This window comes from Gekko japonicus, unplaced genomic scaffold, assembly GCF_001447785.1.
Source record: "Gekko japonicus isolate JY-2015 unplaced genomic scaffold, Gekko_japonicus_V1.1 scaffold185, whole genome shotgun sequence".
In the NCBI taxonomy this organism is placed as follows: Eukaryota; Metazoa; Chordata; class Lepidosauria; order Squamata; family Gekkonidae; genus Gekko; species Gekko japonicus.
In genome coordinates, this window is record NW_015176457.1 from 1,454,194 (window position 1) to 1,479,506 (window position 25,313).

Genomic DNA, 25,313 nt, shown 5'->3' on the forward strand with positions numbered 1-25,313 from the left:
GAGGCGAGGAGCTCCAGGTCGCGGCGGAGGGGAGGCCGAGAGTCCGGGAAGGGAAGCACCAGCGGGCGGCGCTGCCCCACCGCGCCCCGGGGAGGCAGGCAGGCAGGCCGGCCGGACGCCCCCGTGCAGCCAGAAGGAGGCGGGCGGCGGGAGAGGCTCCACCCGCGGGGGCGGTCGGAGCGGAGTCGGCAGCCGCGAGAGAGCGGCTGACAGCGACGCGGCGCCTCGGAGCGGAGCGGAGGCTTCGCCCGGGGCTCATGGGCGGGCTGCGGGAGGCGCGCCGTGTCTGCCGCGCCGTCTCCTCCCCGTGAGGCTGCCGGGGCGCGGAGATGCCTCGTCGGATGAGGCCGCGGGCTCTCCGAGGGGGCTTCGCGGCGGCCTGCCGGGCACCGAGAGGAGCCGCCGCCGCCGCCGGGCGAGGAGAGCCAGCCGGGGCCCCGGCCAGGCGGGATGGGCGAGGCGGCGGCGGCGGCGGCGAGGGAGTTGGGGCGCCACCACATGGGCTACGAGATCTTCGCCGACTTCAAGCAGGAGAACATGCAGCACTTCTGGAACCAGAAGGTGACGGCGGCGGTGGCCGAGACCTTCTTCCTGGGCTGGATCGACGAGCAGGTGCTGCTGATCCAGGGCAAGGAGGAGCACCTGGAGGCGCTGCGCGAGGGCTGGACGCGCCGCTCCCTCAAGCCGCCCGCCGGCTTCCAGATCCGGTGCCTGGGTGAGTGCGCGCCGCTTGGAGCGAAGCCGGGCAGCCTCGGGCGCGGGAGCTTGCGTCGCCTGGCCCGGGCCAGCATATTAAGATGTTGTTCTTGCTGCTCAGGAGGAGGCTGCACCGAGGAGGAGGAGGAGGAGGAGGTTTGGGCATCCTTCTTGAGAGTAAGCAGTCTGTTCCCCAACCCCCAGAGTTCACTCTCCATCCACTCTGCCTTCTCTAATTTCCTCCCTGCTTTAATGACACCTTTCTGTGTCTGGTGTCAAATTATATGTTATTGTTGCAGTCGTAGGATAGGAAGGTGTACAGATGTTGTGACTTAAAGTAGCGTCTTGAGCCCTCAAAACTGTCCACCTTTTCATTCATTGCACCAGAAGTGGACTTTTGTGGCCAGGAGAAGAATATTCTCCCTCCATTCCACTGCAGCACCACAGAGAGAGGTGCAATTGGATACAGGTTTGACAGGGAAAATAGTGAGGAGGGTTCCCTGCCTTGGCCTTTTTACCTGTCACACTTGTACTCAGTTGTACCTGTCTTTTTGACAGGTGACTTTTGGTAAAGCATGTTAAAAGTGAGAAAAATATCCCACCCCAGTCGAAATATCTGTCTCCCCCATAGCATAGGTGTACATGGTCACCATTAAATCAGAGAATGTGACTGGCAGCTGTACTTCTCTGTATGTCTGCATGTGCATTTGCAGTGTAGTAGTGACATCTGTGGCACTGATGTCACTGCAAAAGGCGCCTGCTTTTTCCTCAGGCCTACGTAGATTTGTGTATGATTAAATTTCAAGTTTTTAAAATATGGATGTACTCTATAAAATGTTCTTGCTTTCTCTGAATTTTCTTAAGGGGTTTTTAAAATCTTCTATCTGGGTATTTCTTGTATTAGGCATGCTTCTTAGGGTTCTCTCCCTCCCGCAATAGTGTGTCCCTTTGTCCTGTATTGTAGGCATTTTGGAGATTTCTTTAGGAACAGTTCTTGTTGCTCCGTGAAGTATTGGCTGTTTCCAATACAAGGTGCCTGTGTTTTTGAGTCCTGTGACGTTTTCTCTGATCACACCAGGACAATGTAACCTCTTTCTAACATCTTTAGACAGAAGTTGTTTTGTGGTACTTGTCATTCAAGTTAAGAACCCCATGGCTTAAAGATGAACACATTAACGCTCCCACGAGTCAACTGGAGCAAGTGGCTAAACATTCTATTTAAAAATCATTAGTCAAGGTTATTGTGTATACCACAAGCGGAGTGAGGTATTAACATTCTGGATTTTGATTACCCAATTATGCAGGAACTGACATTGATATAAATCTATGGATTTTTTCTTAGTTGCCTGAAACTTTCATTTAGGATTTTATGCCTGGGTTGTTAACAGCATATTGTGTTTCGTATTTCATAAATTTTCCAAAGCAATTATGTTGAATTATTTATAATTGGTTGGTCAGTCAATTTCTCTTTCATATGCGGGGTCAGCAGTTCAAGTACTTTCCTTGATTTATTGTAGGCATCCCCGGGCCTCACTAACCTTGATATGGGTTCATTGGGGGTCTGTCCCAATAAGGGCAGCAAATTGTCAGTGTTATTTAATGTAACGTAATGTAATAGCTCAGGTGGTTAAGACGCTGAACTGCAGGCTGTGGAAGGTCGGTAGTTCAGCAGTTCGAGACCCGAGTTGCCACATGACGGAGTGAGCTCCCGTCTCTAGTTCCAGGTCCTGCCAACCTAGCAGTTCGAAAGCAAGAAAGTGCAAGTAGATAAATAGGTACCGCTTCAGTGGGAAGGTAACAGCGTTCTGTGCGCCTTGGTGTTTAGTCATGCCGGCCACATGACCACGGAAATGTCTTCGGACAGCACTGGCTCTTCGGCTTTGAAACAGAGATGAGCACTGCAACCCTAGAGTCGGATTCGACTGGCTTTCGAGGAAGGGAACCTTTACCTTTAATGGTATGGATATTTGGCCTTTGTCCCTTAGGCACTCAAATATGTTGGGGCATCCTGTGTTTGTATGTTTAGATTGCTCAGCACTTTGAAAATGCTGATACTTGTAATTCTGGAGACTTGATGGATAGATGTGTGCAAAATGCCTCACTTGAGAAGAACATTGATAAACAGATTATATGCGCTACTGCCGGACTCCTCTCTCTCTTTTTTTTGAATCGTCAAGATCATTGATATTTAAAGGACATTATGGATGCTATTATTTTCCTGAGTGTAAGTTACAACATTATTTTGAACAATCCTTCCAAGTAAACATACTCAAGTTGTCTGTTATAAATTTCAGGGACAGACTTTCAGTATAGGTTTCACAGATTTGTCTGGGGTTTATAAACAACAATTGTTTCTAGTAACCAGTGAAACGTGGCTTTCTTCCTGCTCCATGTAAGCAAATTAAGTTTGTGTTTCTCTAATACCTACTGTTCAGCTAGGATGTTTTACAGAGGGGAAATGGCAGGTGATATGTGTGTATGTATTGGTAGCATCTCTTGAGATCCGGCACATTGTTCCTGATGCTGCATGCTAGCAGGATGTAGCCTGGCACCATTGTGTAAGAAGCACTTTCAACATCACCTGTATTGCACGTAGCTTTTAAACATATTATTTCTGTGTATACCAAAGGGTTTCCCTGCTAGTTGCCAACATTACATTTCTGAGTAGCCCTGCTAGTTGCCAACATTACATTTCTGTGGTGATTGTATCTGTCGATCCTTGAGTGTTGGTACAAAGTGTCTTGTTTACCTTATAATTTCCCTAGTAAGGAAATTATGCAGTATCGTAACTATCTAATATCAAACATATGAACTCTGTGATTAGTGAAAACATCTCTTTTCCTTTAGAAAGGTTGTTGCTTATCAGAATCACTTTCTGAGAGGTAGGGCACATTATGAAATGTCACAATTGAACATTCTTGAGGAGTCATTGTTCTAAACAAGTGAGTTGTTTGGTTTTGTTTGGGCCAAACAGACTTCTGAGGGCATGTTCCATTTGAAAGCATACAATGAAATTTGAAAGCCTATAAGCCATACATGCTTTTGTTTTTGGAAGACCACCAGTCTTCAGGATAACTTTCTTTCCAAAGCAATAACTTTCAGCGGTCAGTGTTGTGTAATGTGCTTTTCAAAGTCTCATCTTGAAGAGTCACAACTATAATTACACTTAATTTTTCTTCTTAGTATTTTCCGCCCACTCTCACTTACTTATAATGTAATTTTGCAATATAAATCATGCAAGGATAAGACTTAAGCATTACTAATGAAGATGCTCTGCATCTAAGAACCCATCTTTAATTCCATGATGGTGAGCGTTTGTGTGTGTCACTAATTGGGATACTAAGGTAAATATTTTGGAGCTGTAAGCACTGCGAAGAACGGTTACACGGTAATTGGCAAGTCAATCATTTTTCTGTGAGTGAAAGATCTGAGTAATTGTTCAGTCCCCAAAGGGAAAATCTTTCTGCAGCTGTGAACTATCTTTGCTTCTAATCTAGGAATTAGTGTACGTTTTTGAGTTTGTGGTAAAGTGTGTTGGGAGGGTGGAAGAGAAGAGAATTTTTGCTCAGTTGGGTATAAAGTAGGAATGTGTAGAGCATGACACAGCACAGTAGAAAAAAATGAACTGTGGGGCTCCTGTTGTGTGCATAGCTGGGGAATGGTGAAGGATTCATGAGCTGAACCTGATCAGTGATTACTACCGGAAGGAATTTTAGTGCAGTACAAAACAGCATAAAGTTTACACAGCATATAAGTTATTCAGAAGTAAGTCCTGTTTTATTCACTGGGGTTTACTCCTAGGAAAGTGATCATAGGAGTGTGCACGTGGGCCAAAATTGACAAGTGACAGCCCATGTTTTGTTTTTAAATCTTTGTATTTGTAGATTTCCCTACAATACATGGAAGAGGTTGCTGTGATGGGGTATATGTAGAAATCCCATATTTCTAAACTAGCTCAGGCTGTGTTAAGTGGAAGAGGCCCCCAACCCAGAGAGTGCTGCTAGCAGCAGATTTTGTACCTGTTACTGAGCGCATGGCTTCTCTTATCCATTAGGATTCTTTTTTCCCATTCACCTATAATGGGGCAATGTTTTTGCAGATCTTGAGGTAAGGTGATTGTGTTTTAAATAACATGAAATCACAACTAGAAAAGTTCCCATCATTATTATAAGGAGTGTGTTTGTGTGTATTGCAGGGACACCTGTGGATAGTGGTGTGTGCAGTGTGTATCTTTGCTTACAGAGGCATGTTTCATGTGTCTCCATGAATTGTCTGTTGTTGGAGACCTGGTCCCTGTTGTCAGAAATGATGGATGGGTTAGTCTCCCATTGTGTTGTCATCTCCAGTGCAGCGCTGAGAGTTCCCTTGTACAGTATGGAAAGAAAGGAGTGGACTTGAGATTCAGTTAGCATGGACTGACTGATGGTTCCAGTATTTGAAGTGAGGGCTAGGGCCATCTCCTTCCAGCTTTGACTCTAGCCTACTTATTGCATTCTATAGAAATCAATAGGTGTTGGCTGGGTTCTCACTGGCCTCTCTCTGTGTAGCCCGTCCTTCATTTGCATGACCCAAGCATTGGTTTTGTTTGTTGGTGTATTAATAGACGGTCATAGGAACTAGCATTCATGAATGCATTTATGATAATGTAATGTATGAAGGGTTTATATAAGTGTCTTGAAAGTAGATACAGGACAAGGTTCAAGCACAGTGACCAGCCGTTGTGTTCTGACATCTTTCCCTTATGCGTGTTCAACAATCAAGTAATTCTGCTTTTATAACAAACTACTGTTAGGCAATGAGCCCATTTGGGCAACAGCTTTGCCCAGATCACCAACTGTGCTTTATTTTATTCTCTCCAAACTGGCATCCTAAGCTGTGACTTAAACCCTGACTTGGAATGATGACTTGGAGAGAAGAGAACAAAATCATAGCTTGTTATTTGGGCAAAACAACAAACTGTGGTTTACCACGACAGTGTTTGATTTCTGAGTTGTGCATGAATTCAAGGATACCCTGACTCATTTCAGGGTTTGGCGTTATGCAAATAGTTTGTTACATGTGAATCATGTGTTGTGTTACCTTTAGGTGTCAGGATGATATATGAGAGCAATCCTCTAACCTGAGCCATATTAGTAGTTTCTAATATTTTAATTTCTGTAATAAGTATATATCTATAGACTTGCCTTAACACATGCTGTTTTGTTTGTGGATTTCAAAGTTATTTCACTATAGTTATTATCCTAGTTATGGGCAGAATTATAAGGACATTGAATTTTTTGGTCATGTGGAAAATCATGTGCATACTCTTGATGTGAATATCTGCTTTCACTTAAAAACAAACAAACTCAAGTTTCTAATCCTCATGGGTTCAGAAAAATGACTGCCTTATCTAGTGTGAAGACAGGCTTACAAAACCTCAGGGAGACAGGGCTTTAATTCTTTCCCAGATCTCTCTATTCTCTCATTGTGTGGCTAGTATTGGGAGTCTCTTAATGAATTTCTGGTATTTGCTTTCTTTGCACTTTTCTTTACATGAAACTGCTACACTCTTAATAGTCTGTAATGAATTCATTTAGTAGCTTGTAATTACCAGGGTTACTCAAGTGTTAGAAAATTGGGAGGGTGTGTCTGTTTGTTGGAATGGTCTGGAAATGGAGCTTTGCACAATATATTTCTGTTGGGAAGGCACAGAAGTCAGTATTCAAAGGGCAAGACTTGCTGAGAATGGCATACAGAAAAGTGCTGAAGTGGGGAGGAGCTAATGGAGAGCTATTGGTGACCACTGTTCTAATCTGTGGCTGATATTCCAAGGGCTTTCACGTTTGCCCCCTATGTCTAAAGTGCTTATATAGTTTGGAGCTCGTGAGCAGTAAGACTTTGACTTTTTCTGCAACAAAGCCGTGACAATTCACTTCTACTCCACTTCCATCAGTTTTCATTGCCAGAGATTTTTGTCCCTTGTCTTCTCCCACAGGCACTTGCTGCTGCAGCCTAGCCTTTGTGGAAAATACCCATGCTTCAAATTTGCCCTTTCCTTTGTTTGGATGCTAGGCAAGAGAAATGTCGGTATTAAAAGGAGAGGAAGGTATTAAGATATGGCTGAAGCAAGTTAACAAACTTTATAGTTAGTTATTAGTGCTGATCTGATGCCAGTTTCCTCAATTAGAAGCTAATCCCCCCCATATATATATATATATATTCCCCCCAAGAGAGATCTGTGTAATAATTAAACTGAATAGCACCAGCAACAGTCTAGCAAAGTGAGTTCGGCTGAAGCATTGTCTATTGTTCTAAGGCTACCGAGCATGGCAGTACAGGACGTAGAGCTCACGTTCTCCCACATCCCTGCTCTTTCTCTCTTCTTGAAATTAAATTAAACACCCGGCTAATTTCTGTGATCAGGAATGGTGCTATACAGGGCTTTTTTTGTAGAAAAAGCCCAGCAGGAACTCATTAGCATATTAAGCCACACCCCTGACAGTGCAGCTCATTAGCATATTAGACCAAACCCCCATGCATTTCCTTGGCTTGCCCAGGTGCTCCACGGCTGTGGGGAGCCTGGGCAAGCCCCGCCTTGAAGGGAAGGGAAGGCAGTTTAAACTGCCTTCCCTTGGCTTGTCCAGGCGTCCCGCGGCTGCGGGGAGCCCGGGCAAGCCAGCTCTTGGACAGGCCAGGGAAGGCACGGGCTCCCCCTGGCCCACCCACCTCAGAGTAACCGGGGGGGGGTCGCTCTCCAGGCCTTCCCTCTGTAGCCACACAAGGTGTGGCTTATTATGCTAATGAGTTCCTGCTGGGCGTGGCCAACTCAGGAGCCAGCCGAAACTCCGTTCCTGTGCGTTCCTGCCCAAAAATAGTTCTGGTGCTATATAGAATTTTGTGATCACTTTGTGAATGGCTGTAGAAATATCCAGTAGATAACATTGCATTAAATGCTGTGACTTCAATGCCAATCAGAAGATTAATATTATCACATTCCTAATGCTTTCAAACTATAAAAACTTGACTAAGGGAGTTCTGGGTTTCACAGTAATAAAATCTCTCCAGGTGAAATCTTGAGGTGCGTTCGTTCATGTCTTTTGTGTGCTTCTTGGTACTGGCAACAGGAACAAATGGTTCTGGCAGCTATTTTTGCATTATTTAATTATTACTTGTCACAGGGAACCCAGACACTATTTCGTCAGGCATAGCTGCTATTGCAGAATACAGCATTTTCCATAGCAATTGCACAGCAAAATTTTGTTGATGAGGAAATAATCTTTGTTGTTGTTCCCAGTTAATTAACCATTGTGATACTTAGTGTGTATGCGTTACTAGTTAGAGTACCCCCAGAGCAAGTTTGTCTTTTTATGTATGCTACTTGCAGTGCATGTGTGCACACCCTTATTCAAGTTGTTTCCACCAAGCACCAACACTTATGCTTCAGTCGCAAACAGAGTTACACCATTCTAAGTCCATTGACTTCTTTCTGGGGAAAAAGAATTGCACAGGGTGGTTTATCCTCCTCCTTCTCAATTCATTATGAGTCTGTGGGATTTTGTGTACTGTTTTTTGTGTTAGACCATGTGTTAATGTGTCATTCATGATAATCCCCACTCTGCTATGGATGCTTTCTTGGGCTAGTAACACACAGGCTGCGGTCACACGGACTCAATCATCCACCTTCAATCCACTTTCAGTGCACTTTCCAACTGGATTTTTACTGTGTGAACTGGCAAAATCCAGTTGGAAAGTACATTGAATGTGGATTATTTAGTGTGTGTGACCACAGCTCCAGTCAGCCTAACTTACCTCACAAGATTGTTGTGAGGATAAAATGGAGAGAACAACTGCTTTGGGTCCCCATTGGAGAGAAAAACAGGTCATAAATGATGCAAATAAAAGTTAATATGCTTTTAGGAAATACAATTGTTGTACTCCACCCTAAGTACATAGTGTAACATTGTGTACATTATTACACATTGTGTAATCTGCCTAGAGTCTCAGTGAGAAAGGCAGACTATAAATAGCATAATTGTAATAATGGTAATAATGAAAATGTATGCATGGAAGTAATGAAACTTTACCATAGAGCTTTTGCCCAAATACCAGAGTGTCACCTGGATGCCACTGGTGTGATGTCACTTCCGGTGTGTCACCGGCAATGAGTCCTGGGTCTTTCTCTTTCTCCAGGTGAGGGGCACCCCCCCCCATCTCCTGCTGGTTGCCAGGGGGAACCTGGCAACTCTGTCTGGGATAGAGGAAAAGAGTAGACACTTAATTCCGAAATAATTTCTCCCCACCCTTAGAAACTATTTCCCAGTCTATAGGCATTGTACCCATTGTAGAGTGAGTTTCCAGTGCTGATAGGCAGTGAACACTGTATCTCCCTCCTTCTGTTTATAAATGTTGTCATTGTGTATGGAAGTGAACACACTGATGGCAGTAATAACTCTGTGAGAAAGCTCTGTATACACAGCATATTTTCCAATCAAGATAACATCCTGCATGTTTCGTATAAAAGGAAGTGAAAGTTGTGTAGTGAAGCATTCAAACATTCAGGATATGGCAAATTATAATGTGGCCTCGGGTTTATGCCCTGTGCACTTACATATGCTTGATTTTAATTGTTAATTACAGGGTCATATTTTTCCCAGGACTTCCGTGCTCACTGGGTAATATATGGTGCATAAAATCTCTGGTGTTTATGTAGTCACACTGTGAGGTTTTTGTTCTTTTTTTTTGACAGGTTGCCAAAGTGGTGATTCAGTAGTTCTCCAGTTCCTTTCGAATTGATTGTAGCATACACCTGCCTTTTTTGCTCCACATGTCGGTTGGATCTCTTTACCTGTTTTGATTCCTGAAGCAGGACCCGTTTTGTGCTTTTCCTCCCATTGCTGTTCTTTTGATGTGTTCACTACCTTTTGAAAACTCTGCTTAGCTCAAGAACTTAAGGAATTTTGGCCTGAGGTTTGTCCATTGCTAGAGGACCTTTTGGGGGGGAAGGAAGCACTTTTGTGGCTGGTTTCTGGAAGATATGTCTTACTGTTTTGAACTGCTGTAGGCGCTGAGTACGTGGTCCATTTTAGCACTAATCTAGTACACTAAAGGGATGTTGTGACAGATGGACGAAGGTCCTCCTGTCCCTTTCTGAAAAGCATCAGTCCCATTTAGTCCTGGTTGTTGTGGGAGTAGAGCAGCTAGTGGCCAGTCAGGATCTCTGGAGGGGCTGGAGGAGCCAGATTGGGGGAGGGGGGCAAAAAAAGAAAAAGCCATTACACTGTCAGTTCAGGCAGATGGGGTATGAACCTTCACAGAAAGAGAGACTGGAGGATCCTGACTCAGTGGGCCTTGTGTGTAAGCAGGCTAAACAAGTGGATGTATGGAGATAAGGTCTGCTCTGCATTTATAGAGTGTTAGGAGAGAACCAGTCTGAGGAGGCTGTGGAAATCTTAGAACCTGTTTTTGGTGATAAAGCAGGTGAACATGAGGAAGAGACTGTGTTTGTCTTGAAGCCCCAATTTCTGAGGGAAACTAGTGAAACCTTTGTGGTTTCTGAGAGGAGCCTGCATTTGCACTGTGAGAATCCTGAGGTGGAGGGGAAGCCAATATTCACTTCAAGGATACAAACCTGGCTGCTAACTGCTCTCTATTTTTCCAAATTATCAGGTGTAACCTTACAAATAAATGACCCCAACAAGACTGTGTTATACCTGGATATATATTCTCTCCTATTTTCTGAACTGCCATATTGCCCTATCCCTGGGTGTAAATAAAGGTTACAGTTCTTTTTCTGTTTCCCTCATGGGTGCTGAACTTTATTCAGAAACCTCTTAGGTTAACAAAATGTGCTCACTTCTTCAGATGCTGGACTCTTAGACTGATTTCCCACAAGCTGCTGCTCTGCGCTTGCTCTTCACTTTGCCCCAGTCGTACATGTCAATTTGATACCACGTGCTGCATGACCACATTTTGCCCCGCGGCTTCGCCCGATTTCCCCTGCGTCTACTCAATCCTGTTTTTTGAGGATTGAGTAGACACGAGGGAAAAGCACATGATGTGGATGATGGAAAGCACATGATGTGAAATTGACATGTACGATCGGGGGAAAGGGAAGAGCGAGCGCGAAGCAGCAACTTGTGGGAAATCGGTCTTACTTTTTTCTACTGCTAGAGATAGACTAACACTGCTACCCTTCTTGATCTGTCACTTAGGTTAAGTCTGTCAGGTGCGGGGTTGGAGTAGAGACTGTATAGGTCCAGTTTTACATCATGATATCTCTGCTTAAGCATTACTTTTTAAGACCTTGACCTTCACAGAGGCCCCTAGCTACTTTCATTTCAGTTCTCCCAGCATTCATTTTCAAGTGCCCCCTTTTCTTGGGACAACGATCTTGTTTTTTTAACACTGTTAAATTCAGAATTGGTGACTACATCTTTGCAATAATTGGCAGATCCTGTTTAGTTAATCAGAAGATATTTATTTGTTTAGATTTATATCATGCACTCTCTGCACGCAGGCTCAGGGCAGTTCACAACAGTAAAGGTACAAAACCATTAAAAGCAAGTATAACAAATAAATAATCAAAACAGGTAAAAAGGCAGGAACTACACTAAATTCATAAGGTTCAACACTCCTAAGTAGCTGGAAGCAACTAGGCCACAAACCAAAGAACAGTAAAGATCTTATTCACATGGGCAGCATACAGTTGGAAAGCTACAGCAGGGGAGGCCAAATAATTGGATGTCCGCTGCCTCAAGTTAAGCGTGTGTAGAATTTCTGCTTTTACCTTAATGAAGAGTAAATAAGTGAGACAAAGGACATTTGTCCAATTGAAGCATGGCTGGTGGTGGAAAGTGCCATCACATCACAGGTGACTCATGGTGACCCTGTAGGGTTTTCAAGGCAAGAGACATTCAGACGTGGTTTGCCATTGCCTGCCTCTGAGGAGTGACTCTAACAATCCTTGATGGCTTTCCATCCAAATACTAGCCAGGGCTGACCTTACTTAGCTTCTTAGATCTGACAAGATCCAACTAGCCTGAGCCATCCAAGCATGACTAGTACCCCTCTAATGTTCAGCATTTTATTTGTCAGATGGCTTGGGTGAAATGAGGGAAAACCAGTTGCAGGACCTGAGATGCTGTTCTGTTGTCTTCAGTTGTTTGTGGTGTTTGCTTATGTAAATATGAGCTGATGGCAGGGAGCCGGTCCTGAAAGTATCAAGCACCATCTAGCCATGGTTAAGCATTTTTAAATCTCATTGATTTCAGTAGCAGGCAGTTAACTCTATCTTGAAATCCTTGGCACTCCAGTCCCTGAGTTTGGCTTGATAGCACGCTTTATGTGGAAACTAAACTGTCTAGAGATTTGATAAAATAAAATAAAACTTTATATTTGTGCAAGGGAAACAAGAAAGTTGTTTGCACACATTCCTATTAGAAACATTGTTTTTCGACACCACGTTGCTTAGTGATTATGTTCAGCCGTTTATTTGTTGGAACTTGTTTGCAAAACTTCATACTCCCCTATAATTAAGGCTCTCTGTTCCGTCAAGATACAGTTCAGAATTCTGTGCATAGTTTATAAGAGGTTTATAGACATTATTCCACACTGAAGAAAATAGCCCTTGCAGCCTCAGTAGGTTGTGACTAGATTTTTAAAAATGATATGTCTTTAGGAAATGAACTTGTAAACATGTGATTAGAATAATTATTACTTGAAGACTTCATTTTAGCTTTAATGCAGTTATTACAGCCAGTGTGGAGTAGTGGTGGACTGGGATTTGGGAGACCCAGATCTGAACCCTCACTCTTCTGTGGAAGCTTTCTGGGTGACCTTGAACAGGTGACGTGCTATCAGCCTATAGGGTTGCTGTAAGGATAAAATGGAGGGGGAGAGAATGATGGAGGCCACTTTGGGTGCTGAATGAAGCAGCCTGGACAGACTACAACCTGGGTTTCTGAACAGTTGCTTTAGTTTTACAATCTGTGATTCTGGTTTTGCTGAAAGAAGAATTAAAGTGAGGAAAGAACAGGAATCTACTATCTTTCACAGACTGTATGCATCCCTTTTGTAGTTGCTAATGAATGCTAACCCATAGTCTTGTAACTTCCACAGTTTCTGATTTTCTGTCTTGCTGTCCTTTGAACAAGTTTAATTGTAAGGCACATTATCTCATATCGGTATGTGGGAGGCCTGATGATAGGTCTGCAGTGTAGCTATTTCCAGTACGTGTTAGTCAACTTGCAACATGAAAAGTCAGATGTATTTGTCTTATTTAGCTGCTTATACCATTCTTTTTTTCCTCCCTTGAGAACCCAGAGAACATTGTTCTCCCCTACTTCTCACAGCAACCCTCCAAGACAGGCTCGGCTGAGAGAGAACGGCTGACATAAGTTCAGGCAGCAAGTTCCCATGATAACGGTGAATGGAACCTGGGTCTCTGAGATCATAGTTCAGCATTCCCCAAACCCCATCCTCCCTAGAGGTTCCACTCCCCAGATTTCCAGGTATTTTACAACCCAGAGCTGGCAACCCTAATGCTCAGAGATCCTAACAAACGCTGCCATGGTTACTGTCTACTACTGTGCATGAGGGTCTGTGAACTGGGGCCTTTGTACTACTGGATAATTGTGTTTCGTAGCCATGAGTTTATTTATTTATTTTGGTATGTTGTGAACCAGTGGTACTCACTCAGCGGTTCTTTGACCTACCACCTGCAGCTTCTCTGAGCAGTGTCCCCCAATGTGGAACCCATTCCATGTTTCAGAAAAGTGAGCAAGGCCATTTCCTGTGGAGCTTATGGCTCAGAGGTGGTTCCCTGCTTGAAGCAGCTGCTGAAAAGGGACTAGAGGGCATGTAAACTGCAAGCTGTGGGCCTTGTGACAGGGATGAAGTAAAGGGCCCTTCCTCTCCAACATCTGCCCCTGCCCATTCTTCACAGTCTGCACTAGCGCTGACAATTCGGGGTGGGGGAATTCCTAGAGATCTGGAGGTAGGACCTGTGGAAGGCGAGGTTTAGGGAGGGACGTCAGCATGGCATAATGCCATAGAGTCCACCTTCATAAGCAGTCACTTATTCCAGGGGAACTGATTTCTGTTGTCTGGAGATCAGTTGTAATTCCAGGAGATCTCCCAGCTCCATCTGGAGTTGGCCACCTTCTCTGCAAGTCCTCCCTAGTGCCTAAGCAGCAGCCAGGAGACGAGCAAGCTGGCTACAGGGTAGAGAGAGTACCTCCCTTTTCCCCACCTATGTTGTTCGGTGCCTGGGTGGCTGAAGTGGTGGTTTTATCCCTTTTTCCATGGCCGTATGGCTGTTGTCTGGCATCTTGGCAATCTCACTCTCTTGTCTGAGCGGCTGTGCTTTGTCCTAGAGAGATAAGGCAGAGAAGGAAGTAAAGAGAGCACGTGCTTCCTGCTGCAGGAGCCTCCCAGGAGCTAGCCAGTAGTATTGGCTTTGAGCCTCCCCATGCAGCGCTCAAGCCCCTGACCCAAGCAGACTTCTGCTGTGGGAGGCCCAGGCACCCTCTACTTATGTCTTTGCCTTCTTGCATAAGGCAGAAGAGGCTCCTGCAGCTGTGGGCCAGATTAGAGCGAACAGGCTCTGCTGAGGAGAGAAGAGGGCACTTTACCTGTCCTTCCCCTGCAGAGCCCACCGAGCACTTAACTGGCAAGTAGTGCTGTGAGTGTCAGACATTTTCTAAGCCACTGCATGTTTGTGAGGTGCACTGCTTGAATTTTAACCCTGTACACACTTATCTGAGAGTACATCCCACTGGACAAAGCGGGACTTGCATTTGAGTAGATATGTACAGCATGATATTGTTAGGGTCTTCGCAGTCCCTCACAATGGGGGGGGGCTTTGGTAGCTTTTCAAGCCTTCCCAACCCATTCTGGGTGACGGAAGAAGGAAGGGAAAGGCAGAAGGAGTAGTTTGGTCATTAGGATAATGTCAGCATTAATGAGCCCAAGATGAAGCATTTTTATTTTTTCAGCACAACAGAAATTGTCCATGGTGGTATTATATCAAGGTTGTGTCACTTGAGGTGCGCACAGGCTGGCTAAGACTCAACAGCAATTGGAAGAGGGAACTAGAAGTACTCTGATAATTTAAAAAGGATAATTAAATATTAACATATTTAATATTGTTGTTTTATTATATGTGTGTTTGGTGCAGTGGTGCACGGGGCATACAATAGTCATGTAGCTCTTTTGGTTGATAGTGATTGACAGGGCTTTTTTTTGTAGAAAAAGCCCACCAGGAACTCATTAGCATATTAGGCCACACCCACGACAGCACAGCTCATTAGCATGTTAGGCCACACCCCAGTGTTACCAGAAGTGTAGTCATCCAGCCACACCCACCTTTTGCTTCTTATTCTGTTTACCTTGTTTGTTGTCAAAACCCAGGGCTTTTTTTTGGAGCAAGAACTCCTTTGCATGTTAGGCCACACGCCCCTAATGTAGCCAATCCTAATGAGTTCCTGCTGTTGGGTGTAGCCTATTATGCTAATGAGTTCCTGTGTGTTCCTGCCCAAAAATAGCCCTGGATTGAGAATGTGGCTATCTGTGAGCCATGGAGTGAGCACCACTGTGAAGAAACAAAAGGATCTTGATGGATAAATTCTAGGAACCATAGTTAGACTGCTGCAGCACTTCTTTAATGTGCCACAAAATTCTGTTATCTTGATGGATAAAAGATTCTATTTAACTTATGGTAGAATAGCAATGTTTTCTGCTGCAGTGAAAAACACTGTAGTTCGGGTCTGTCTTTGTGCTGTAAGTGCAGCAGTTGAGCTTGCCCTGCAGGAAGTGGCCAGCACTGTCTTCCTTAAACCCTTATGGCACAGGGCATGCTTGGGTTGCCAGGTCCCCCTGGCATGTGGGGAATCTCCCAGTTTCCAGTGCTCCCCCCAGAACCGGCCAACTGACTGATGGGGGAGAGTTACCGCCCCAAACACAACGTGCCTATGTCACTTGGAAGTGATGTAGGCATGTTGGTGACGTTGGGGGGCAACACTCTGGTTTTTGAGCAAAACTCTATGGTAGAATTAGCTTCAAACCATAGCATTTTGCCCAATAACCAAAGCGTTGCCCCCTGACATCCCCAATGTGCCTATGCCACCCGGAGGTGACGTAGGCACGGGGTGCTTCTTTCCTCCCCTCTCCCAGAGGGTGCCAGTAAGTCCCCCGCCAGCTTGTCGTTTGGACATGGCAACCCTATGGCATGTATATCTTTAAGACAGGTATTAGTTAGGTTTTCTTCTCAGGTATTTTTAAAGCTGCATAGCGCTGTTAATCAACAATTTGCTCTTTATCACAAAATAGTAGCATGCATAAATCCAACATTTTTTTGGTGTATGTAACCCTGAACTCTGCTTAGCAAATGATTAACGAGAGAAATGTTGGCTTGTAAAGTTTACTTTGCTTCCTGTATGAAGACCATAGTTGCTGTGTTTTTTAGAAAATATGTGAATCTGCATTTACATGACATGCTCACGCTCTGGGCTTTGATCCCCCACCCCATTAATTTATATTCATCTTCAGTTTTAGTTATGAGCTGGCAGAACTATCTATATACAGCGTTTGATGATTTTATAAAGAAACCTTTCCTAGTACTTTGATAACTGCTGCAGAAGAAGGAAATAAGCATGTGCTTTTGCATTTACTTTGATAACTGCTGCAGAAGAAGGAAATAAGCATGTGCTTTTGCATTTAGGAAAGATATGGGTCTGTGAGCTCTGCCTTCTCTTACCCTCTCATGCCCTCAACATGTGGCATGCTGGCCACTCCAACTCACAGCATTCTGTCAGTTACCTCCTCACCAGCCATGGTCTATTTCTGTCATTCCGAAAAGGTTTCCAGTATTTGTAAGGGGGTGGAGAATCCATGTGTTCTGTTACAGTGGAATACCTTCTCCAACAAACTCTTTTGGCCTCATGAAATCTCCAGTTTGCCCATGGTCTGTTGGCAGTCCTCATGGCTTTGGGTTGAAGACCTCAGGGTATTGGTCATTTCCTGGTTCTGTTCACCAGGATTCCATCTCCACCCAGCTTCTCTGTTAAGAGCCAACTTCTTTGTATTCTAGAAAGGGCTTTTAATGCTCTTTGGAGCCTGGTGTTGCCCTGTTGGTCAAGAGCTGATGTAGTTCTTGGCGATCTAGTTCTAGTGGAGCTGCTGAATTTTGAATGGGATGGGCCTCTGGGGGACCAGGCTGAGCTGCTCCACACAATTACAGTAAGAGAAGGGAACACTCATTGGAGAAGACCCTGATCCTGGGAAAGAATGACGGTAAAGGATGAGATGGTTAGACAGTGTTATCGATGCAACGAACGTGAAATTGAGCAAACTCCTGTTAGCGGAAATCCTCTGATGAAGATTAATCCGTTGCCCAAATCTGTCTTATCTACGACAGGGGCTCAAAAATGGGTTCTTGGACACCAATTGTATACAGAGAATGAGTCAGACAGACACTGCCCTGTCTCTAATAACTGAGACAACACACCTGGACGTTAAAGAATAAATGTTGTCTTTACTGAATAATCTAGAAATTCGCAAGCATACAAAAACTGTTTCACACACACAAACGTACAAGATCCTTTAGATACAGTAGAAATGGAAAGCAATTGATATTGAAAATAATAAAAGGTTCAACTGACTGGGTGGTAACACACAAAAGGTAACGGAGATACTCATCTGATCCAGAAGCGGGTTTGATCTTCCCAATGAAGAAAAACGGGAACCAGAGATCTAGCTAGAGGGATTCTAAACACACGGTTGGAACCAGCCAAACACGTGTGGGCTTTCCTGGTCGTGATCCAAGAAGCACGTAATAATTACTTTTAGTAGACCTTTAGTTACCTAAGTGGGGGTAGGGATGGCTAGCTAGCTTGCTTACTAGCTGGCACAACTTAAGTTACAGAAAGGTGAGATAAAAGGCGGCTAGCATCAGACAAAGGATGCTTGGCCCTTTTAAAACCTGGTTTGGGGGCTGGCCTCTGGACCAACCTCTTACCTGTAGTCCGTCCTCTTCCCTATGTCTATTGGCCATTGGGATGTGACGTACCTATCTAGAGGGAGTGGGGCAATATTCAAATTCTAAGCCTATACTTCAATGGAACCATTTGGCCAAGGTGACAAAGTTGTATCACCATGGATACCTTTGTAGTAGATGCTCTGGCTGGGTCCAAGAGCTGTAAACAGGATGTCTTCTCTGTTGATATGCAAACCAGTACGAGGGTTACGTGTTATCCAAAGATCCATTCATGGTAGCAAACCTATTGTTTCAGAGAGTTCTCTTTGCTGAGCATAATGGAGAATGCCTTCTTGTTTTCAAGGCAGGATGGGTAGGTGTGTGTGTCCTCATTAGCATGTTGGTGCAGGCAGCACCTTGGCACAGAAGCCTCCAGGTGCAAACAAGCCAAAGCAAGCAGATCACACAGCATTCCCAAAACCCATATACACAAATGCAGATACATTGCATACACATAAGCATCAGCACAATACAGATAAAAACACATTTTAATCCCATTTGCTAACACTCCGGAGGACGACGGAAGACAGGAGATGAGATGAGATGGTTAGACAGTGTTATCGATGCAACGAACATGAAATTGAGCAAACTCCGGAGGACGACGGAAGACAGGAGGGCCTGCCGTGATGTGGTCCATGGGGTCACGAAGAGTCGGACTTAACTGTGCAACTGAACAACAACAACAACATACATTGGGATTAGGAAACTGAGACATACAGCTTGCAGTTTTTAATTGTACTTAATACTATAAAAACAAAAACAATAAAATGTTGTGGCTAATAAGATGGTGACCTATTGTCAGCCACTGTGACAAATTGTACTGCTGAACAAAAAAGTAAACCATCAGTAACCATCTTGATCTTTTCCCCAGATATGTTTGTATAGATGCCAGTATTGTATCAGATACCATGTTTTAGTAGATCCCTTATCTTATTTTCTGTACCATATTTCTCTTCACCTTAGAGCATGTCATTTAAGAAACATTATGAACAAAATTTTCAGATATTTTTCCAAATTAAATGTTTTATGTGGGTTCTGCCAGTGTTAAGGGGATAATTCCACTTTATATTAAACCAAAGGATATTTGATTATTAGCGTTATTAATTTAATATGTATTCATCCTTTAACTGCATTAGATTAATGCACTTTATAAGAAAATGAGTATAAAGCTATGAAACATCAAGATCCTGTTGATAAAAATGCTTTACACCTGTTTTCTCAAGTTAGCCTTGCTGCATTGGACTCAGCTAGATCTTTTTTTGACAAGGGACTCAACAATATTGATCCCTCTTTGCCCCCAGAAGGCCCTGTGTTTCTGCTGCTCAGACACTCCAGCTGGAATAGAACTCTGCAGCCTAGTTACTATCTGCAACTAGAGATGTAAAATTTCCGGAAATTTTGAAGCTCAGGAAAAAATCCGGTGTTTTTTTTGGGGAGGGGTGGAAATTTTCGGAAAAATTGAAAAAAATGCTACATTAGCACTTCTTTTTTCTTTTCCAGATTGAAAGTCTGGAAAATATGACTATGGACATTTTTACTTGGCATGAAAATATCACAACTAGCATATTAAAATATAGTGTATCCAAACAATTATTACAGAATACCCACCCACATGCAAAAACAAAACTGAAACCTCTTTCTTTTCTCGTGACAATAGCACCTCCAAAAGGAAGAAATGCATCTTGTTCTTGCATTGGAGAGTTCAGTTTGTAACCTAGGACTTACTTGTCCCCAGTGCACAGAAATTAGATCAATCTGATACCATATATGTATATTTAGAAATGATTTGGAAAATATTTGAACACCTTGTCTTAAAATATTTTATTCATCATGTTAAAATAAAACGTTCCATAATCAATTTTTTCTTTTTTCAATTTTTCCAATTTTCTTGGAAAAAACAAAAAAGGCTTCAGGAAAAAAATGGGGGGAAACCACCACCACCCCGAATTTTTCCGGGTTTTTTTTCCAGGCCTTCACATCTCTATCTGCAACATGCATGTCCAACCCATTTTATGGACATTCTATTGGTTATCAATTAGTTACTGGGTTCAGTTAGTTGCTGGCTTTGGTTTGGAGCCACATGTCTTCAGGGTTGCCTCTCCTATTATGCCCCTCCAGAACAGCTTTGGCTCTTCTGAGCTAAGTCTTTTAAAGGTGCCACCCTGAAAATGGACAAGATCAGCAATGACCAGTTTACATGTATGTGGTGGCTCCCACCTTGTGGCATGGCCTGCCTGAGGCCCCCACCCTATTACCATTGCACAGAATGTGCAAACCAGAAATGTTCAGAAGGGTATTTTGAGAAAAGGATTAGAACTGCAGTATAATGGAATACCTCAGCATGTCACTTTGTAAGGAAGAGGATTGTAGTCTATTGCAATGTTTATTGTATGTGTGGTGGAACAGGCCTGCTCTGACCCTCCAAGGTAACTGGGCCCCAGTGGCTACCCAAGATCTCCACCTGGCAACTGCCACCCACCTTTTCCCAGCACCTGGAGGGTCTGTCTGTCTCTCTGTGTTCAACCGCTGCCACCACCTGGCTTTTGTATGAATTGCTCACTGAGAGGGCCAGGGCTCCCAGCTTCCTTGCCCTATTCTGAGGCTTTGCCTTTGTGTCTTTCTCTGTCCAGCATCTGGTTACCACCAGGACAGCTTACTGACTTGTATGCCACTGAGGGAGTAGCTGCTTGCCCAACCGACTGCCCCCCCCCAGTACTTCTTTCTAAAATAGGATCCCCAGAATGACGGAGGTCTAAAGTGGTACAGAGAACAACTACCAGCATTAAAAATATATAAAGTACTTCGCACAGCACCAGATTGAACAAGGAATTCAGATGGATAGGATAAAACACAATTCCTCTCTCTGTTCCTCTGTACATGCCCTAGCAAATGTCAACCTAAGGCAGGCTCTTTAGCTTAAAGGTTTACAATTATTCTGATGGGTTTTCCATTACCTTGAAGCTTCTGCTCAGGTGTGAGGACCAGCACATGGCAATTGACACCTCCTCCAGAACTCAGGTAAAAGTTCTGTATGCCTTGACTGAATCAGCAATAAAGAGACCCTCCTCTTTGCTCCCAGGAGTTTTATCATCTCTCTTTCTCCTCCCATTGACCAGGTCAGGCCAGGACAAATAAGCTTTTCCGGATGTCTCCAGAAAATGTTTCCTGAAGTCTTTCTAACATCTGTAAATTCTTCAAATCTCTGTTCCCTGCTAGATATCTTCTAGCTGGTGGAGGAGGGGGCTGAAGCTTGACCATCCCATTGTCTTTCCCTAGACCTATTAGCATTTCTAAATGGTGGCTTGAGGTGAGGCTGGAAAGCCATTGAATTGACTCCCCCCCTTCTCTGCCAAGGGGGGGGGCTCAAGGTAACGGTTTTGCTCAGTTCAGACCTCCAAAGAAAAATGCATTCTTCATTTTTTACAGTATGTATCAGCTTCCTGCTACTGCATTTTATTCTACCTTTATATCCTATTTTCTGCATTATTGCATGTTGCACCTAGAATTCTTTTATTCTTTTTGCATTGCTTTTCCAGTTATGTAATCCTTGTCCCACTGCATTGTTTGTTGGAGGTCCTTGTTTGAATTGTTTTTAAATTTGTAATCCACCCTGAGACTCAGTGAGAAAGGCAGCTATAAATGATGTAAACAGATATATTTCTAAAAATGAACAAGAATCAGAAAACCTTTACTGCTTTAGGATATGAAACACCATAAATTACAGAGTTCGGAGGTATAAATCCTAAAATGTAAAAGTTACGAATGGACTATTAATCAGTTTCATAATCTGGCTGGGGTTTCATCATGGTTGTCAGATACTGGGAGATGTGTTCTTCAGGTTACTAGAGTGATGAAATTGCCAATTTTCAAAGTGTACTGCCTGATACCTATTTTTTTTATCATCTGTATGAAAGGTTGCAGTGTTGACTAGTTTAGTATCAGACCATAGAAACTTTGCTCTTCCTGCAGGGGTAAAACCAGGGGTCATTTCCTGCAGGAGCACACAGGAGCGGAGCTCCGGCAGTAAAGAGCCCAGGGGGTGGGCACATGCAACAAGCCACACCCCCAGCTCCCAGCAGCCCTCAGTCAGAGCAAGAAGCAGCCAGGTCACACCTTGCTAATGGGCACCAGGATGCTAGCATCTCCTAAGCATTGTCTATGGCAAGATTAGAGCTAGTAAGAATATCTGGGAGCACTGAAAATGTGCTATTGATTTGCTAAGCTACACGAGTGACATTTCATGATCTGTTTTAAGTCAAAGTAACTCGCCATGTTGGATTTTATACATCTTGCCTAGTTATACAGAGAAGCTGAGTATATATACCAAAACTATTTGCCATACTGATGTCCAATCAGTTTTAATAAGTGTGCTGAAAGTAAAGTCTACTGTATGCGATAGTGACCATCTGGAGGAACTGACAGTACATGTGGAATCTCATGTCTCTTGGGTTGCTTTACCATTTAGTCTCCTAAGTTGGAAACAGGCAATAACACGTTGCCAGAGCGGCAAACTGCAGGATAGCGTTGGCTCTATGCCATAGTGAAGTCTTTGATCTGAACTACTCCTGCCATAGGTGTGCTACAAACCTCGGTAGTCCCTGCCAGGTGTGGTGTCTGCGCTGCAAGTTGGACACCCGTGCTAATATTAGAGCTTTATTTACTTTTTAACAGTTTGGTGTAGTGGTTAGGGGCCCAGAACAGTGCTCCCTCTAACCTGTGGAGTTTTGTGAGTAAAAATTCTACTTTGTGGGCTACTGGCATTAAAGTGGTGAGCAGGCAATTTGGCTACTGCATACATTAGTTTGCTCTGGAGCCATCCTTCCTCAGCTAAGACAAAAACGTGTGAGCCGGAGGCTAAAAAACTGCACCTTGGTGTTTAATCATGCTGGCCACATGACCACGGAAACATCTTCGGACAGCGCTGGCTCTTCGGCTTTGAAACTGAGATGAGCACCGCAACCCTAGAGTCGGATTCGACTGGCTTTCGAGCAAGGGAACCTTTACGTTTACCTTTAGCTCACACTAACTCAGTTTAGAGGGAACACTGGCCCAGACTCTAATCTGGGAGAACCAGGTTTGATTCCCCACTCCCCCACATGCAGCTGCTGGTGTGACGTTGGGTCAGTTACAAGTTCTTTCAGAGCTGTTCTCTCAGGAGCAGTTCTGGAAAGAGCTCTCTCAGCCCCACCTACCTCACAGGGTGTCTATTGTGGGGAGGGGAAGGGAAAGGAGATTGTAAGCCGCTCTGAGACTTCTTCAAGTAGTGAAGGGGAAGGTATAAATCCAATCTTTTTTTTGTTGTCTCCTCCTCCTCCTCCTCCTCGCATAACCTCCTCCACTGCAAGCACAGATCTGAAGAAAAGAAGTATTGTTTGCCCTGCAGGAAAGTATCGTAGCATAATTACAGCAAAAGGCTGTGCTACAATTAATTATATTTCGGGACAAAGGGGCATTGCGATTACTGTTACATTTAGTTTGCCTTATGTCAGATCACAATTAAAAGTGATCTGTTTTATTCTGGAAGAATCTCTGAGAGTGAGTCCTTGCTTCCTACATGGAATACTGTTGCTCGGAGCCCAATAATTATAGGGTTTTTAACCTTTAATCTGTAATTAGCCTTTCTTCAATTTTGCATTTTGCCTTTAAAAATCAGTTATTGCTCACAGCTTGTTTTTTTACTGAGCAAGAAACACATTGTAGATGAGGCAGTGCGAGGAGATTCTTATTTATTTAAAACATTTTAAAGCCACCTTTCTACCTAGTCAGGGTTCTCAGGACCAGATTCTTGTCCTGTATAGAATGTAAGCATCCTTCTTCCATGCAGGGCATTCTGCTTGGTCTGTTTCATCCTTGTAAAGACATAGAATATTCAGTTCCATAATACTTCTGGCTGTTCTTTGGATGTATGTTTATTTTATTTTCATTTTTGCTAACACTTCTGAACAGAACCTTGCCCAGCCATAGAGAAAATCAAACAAACTGCGCAATTTCCTGTGATGCCAACATGAAGGAGAATATGCCTCAGTGCAGGGGTCATTTCGTAGAAAAGGAGGTGCAGGAGCTCATTAGTGTAATTTATTTGCATATGCCACACCCCCTGACATCACCGGAAGTGTGTCAGAAGGCAACACCCATTGCTCAGGCTCCACTGGACTGTTTTGGATTGCTAGCTTTTTTGGGGGGGGGACGTGCAGATCTGTCCTTGCAGAGGAGGGAGAGCTTGTACCTGAATAAAACTTGGGTCTTAAAGGTGCCACTGGACTCTTTTGGGCCGGGGGGGGGGGGCTCTGCAACTTACCTGGCTGCTTCTTGCTTTGACTGAGGGCTGCTGGGAGCAGGGGGTGGGGCTTGTTGCATGTGCCCGCCCCCTGGGCTCTTTACTGTCGGAGCTCCGCTCCTGTGCGCTCCTGCAGGAAATGACCCCTGCCTCAGTGATGTATTAGGGAGAGAAAACTGCTGTCTTCTCAGGGGTACTTTAGCAACTGGGTGATATCCCTGACCTTCTGAAGTAAAGATTGTTAAGTCAGAAGAAGTAAAGTAGTGACAGACATAAGTGAAAACGTTTCTGCTGCTCAGCATATGATAAGGCATGAGGGGTGTATAATGTGCATACAGAATTTTAATCTGTCCAGGGTCCAAAAAATATATATATCTTTGGTCAGTGTTGATTTCTAAAGTTGTTTGCTAAAGTAGTTTTATATCCATTGTGTAGTTTGCTAAAGTAGTTTTATATCCATTATAAATGCATTGTGTGAAATTTAATCCAAACTGGATCTGTAGGTGTGTTGCTCAGAAGCCTGAGCTACGTAGATTGTGACATCAGAAAATAGACAATTCCCTTCCGGTTAACTGATGTTTCCCTTAAGATACTTTCCATAAGGAGCTGTGGCAAATCCCAGCCTGCCTAAGGAGTATATCTATACAGTACCTGTTTTTTCAAAGACCTGCATGTTGGATTCACACATTTTAGATGGATTCACATGTTTTAGGTGTACATCTAAAAATATAAATGTGTGTTGCCATCATCAGTTCAGGTGAAATCAGAAGGCAAAGATCTGGACTGGAGCTAGTGCGGTGGCTTCCACCAGTGTTGCTGGTTATTCTGCAACTGATGAGCCATGTGCAGCCCTGGTCCTGGTATGCCTGTGGTAATGTGGAGGTAGTTAATGCAGCTGCTGCATGACTCAATTGCAGAGTGTGTCCCTAATCGATATGTACACTAAAATACAGAGGCAAAAGGGGGGAAGAGAACAAAACCAAAGCATGTTTCTTTTATTGCTTTTACCCCTCCCTTCTTGTATTCTGTTTCAAAATACATGGGTGTTCTTTTCCTTTAAGCCATATTTTGCAACTTTTCACTATCTTTATAGGCTGTTGGTGGTTTGGCTGACTGCAAACACTCCATGTTTATTTTAATCATGTTAATACTTGGCTGGTGTGGATAGCAGTTTGCCATTGTTTGTCTTTATTTAGTGATAGTCTTGCTCTATAGAGTGAGACTGTTGGTTCCCCCCGCCCTCCCATGATTTTCTTCTTGTGAACATATAGATGAAAAATAAGGCATTCACTACAGTCCAGTGACAGAGACAGCTTTTCTGCTCGGTGA

At 43.8% G+C, this 25,313-nt stretch overlaps 1 protein-coding gene across 1 annotated transcript in view; it reads left to right on the forward strand.

The window, feature by feature from the left end:
- The first annotated feature begins 486 nt into the window (after positions 1-486).
- The window catches only part of STOX2 (storkhead box 2), a 178,565-nt gene continuing 153,738 nt past the window's right edge, over positions 487-25,313 (forward strand). The window contains exon 1 of the mRNA XM_015426977.1: positions 487-715. Coding sequence (XP_015282463.1) covers positions 499-715 — 217 coding nt within the window. The 5' untranslated portion in view covers positions 487-498. The remainder of the gene's footprint in view (positions 716-25,313) is intronic.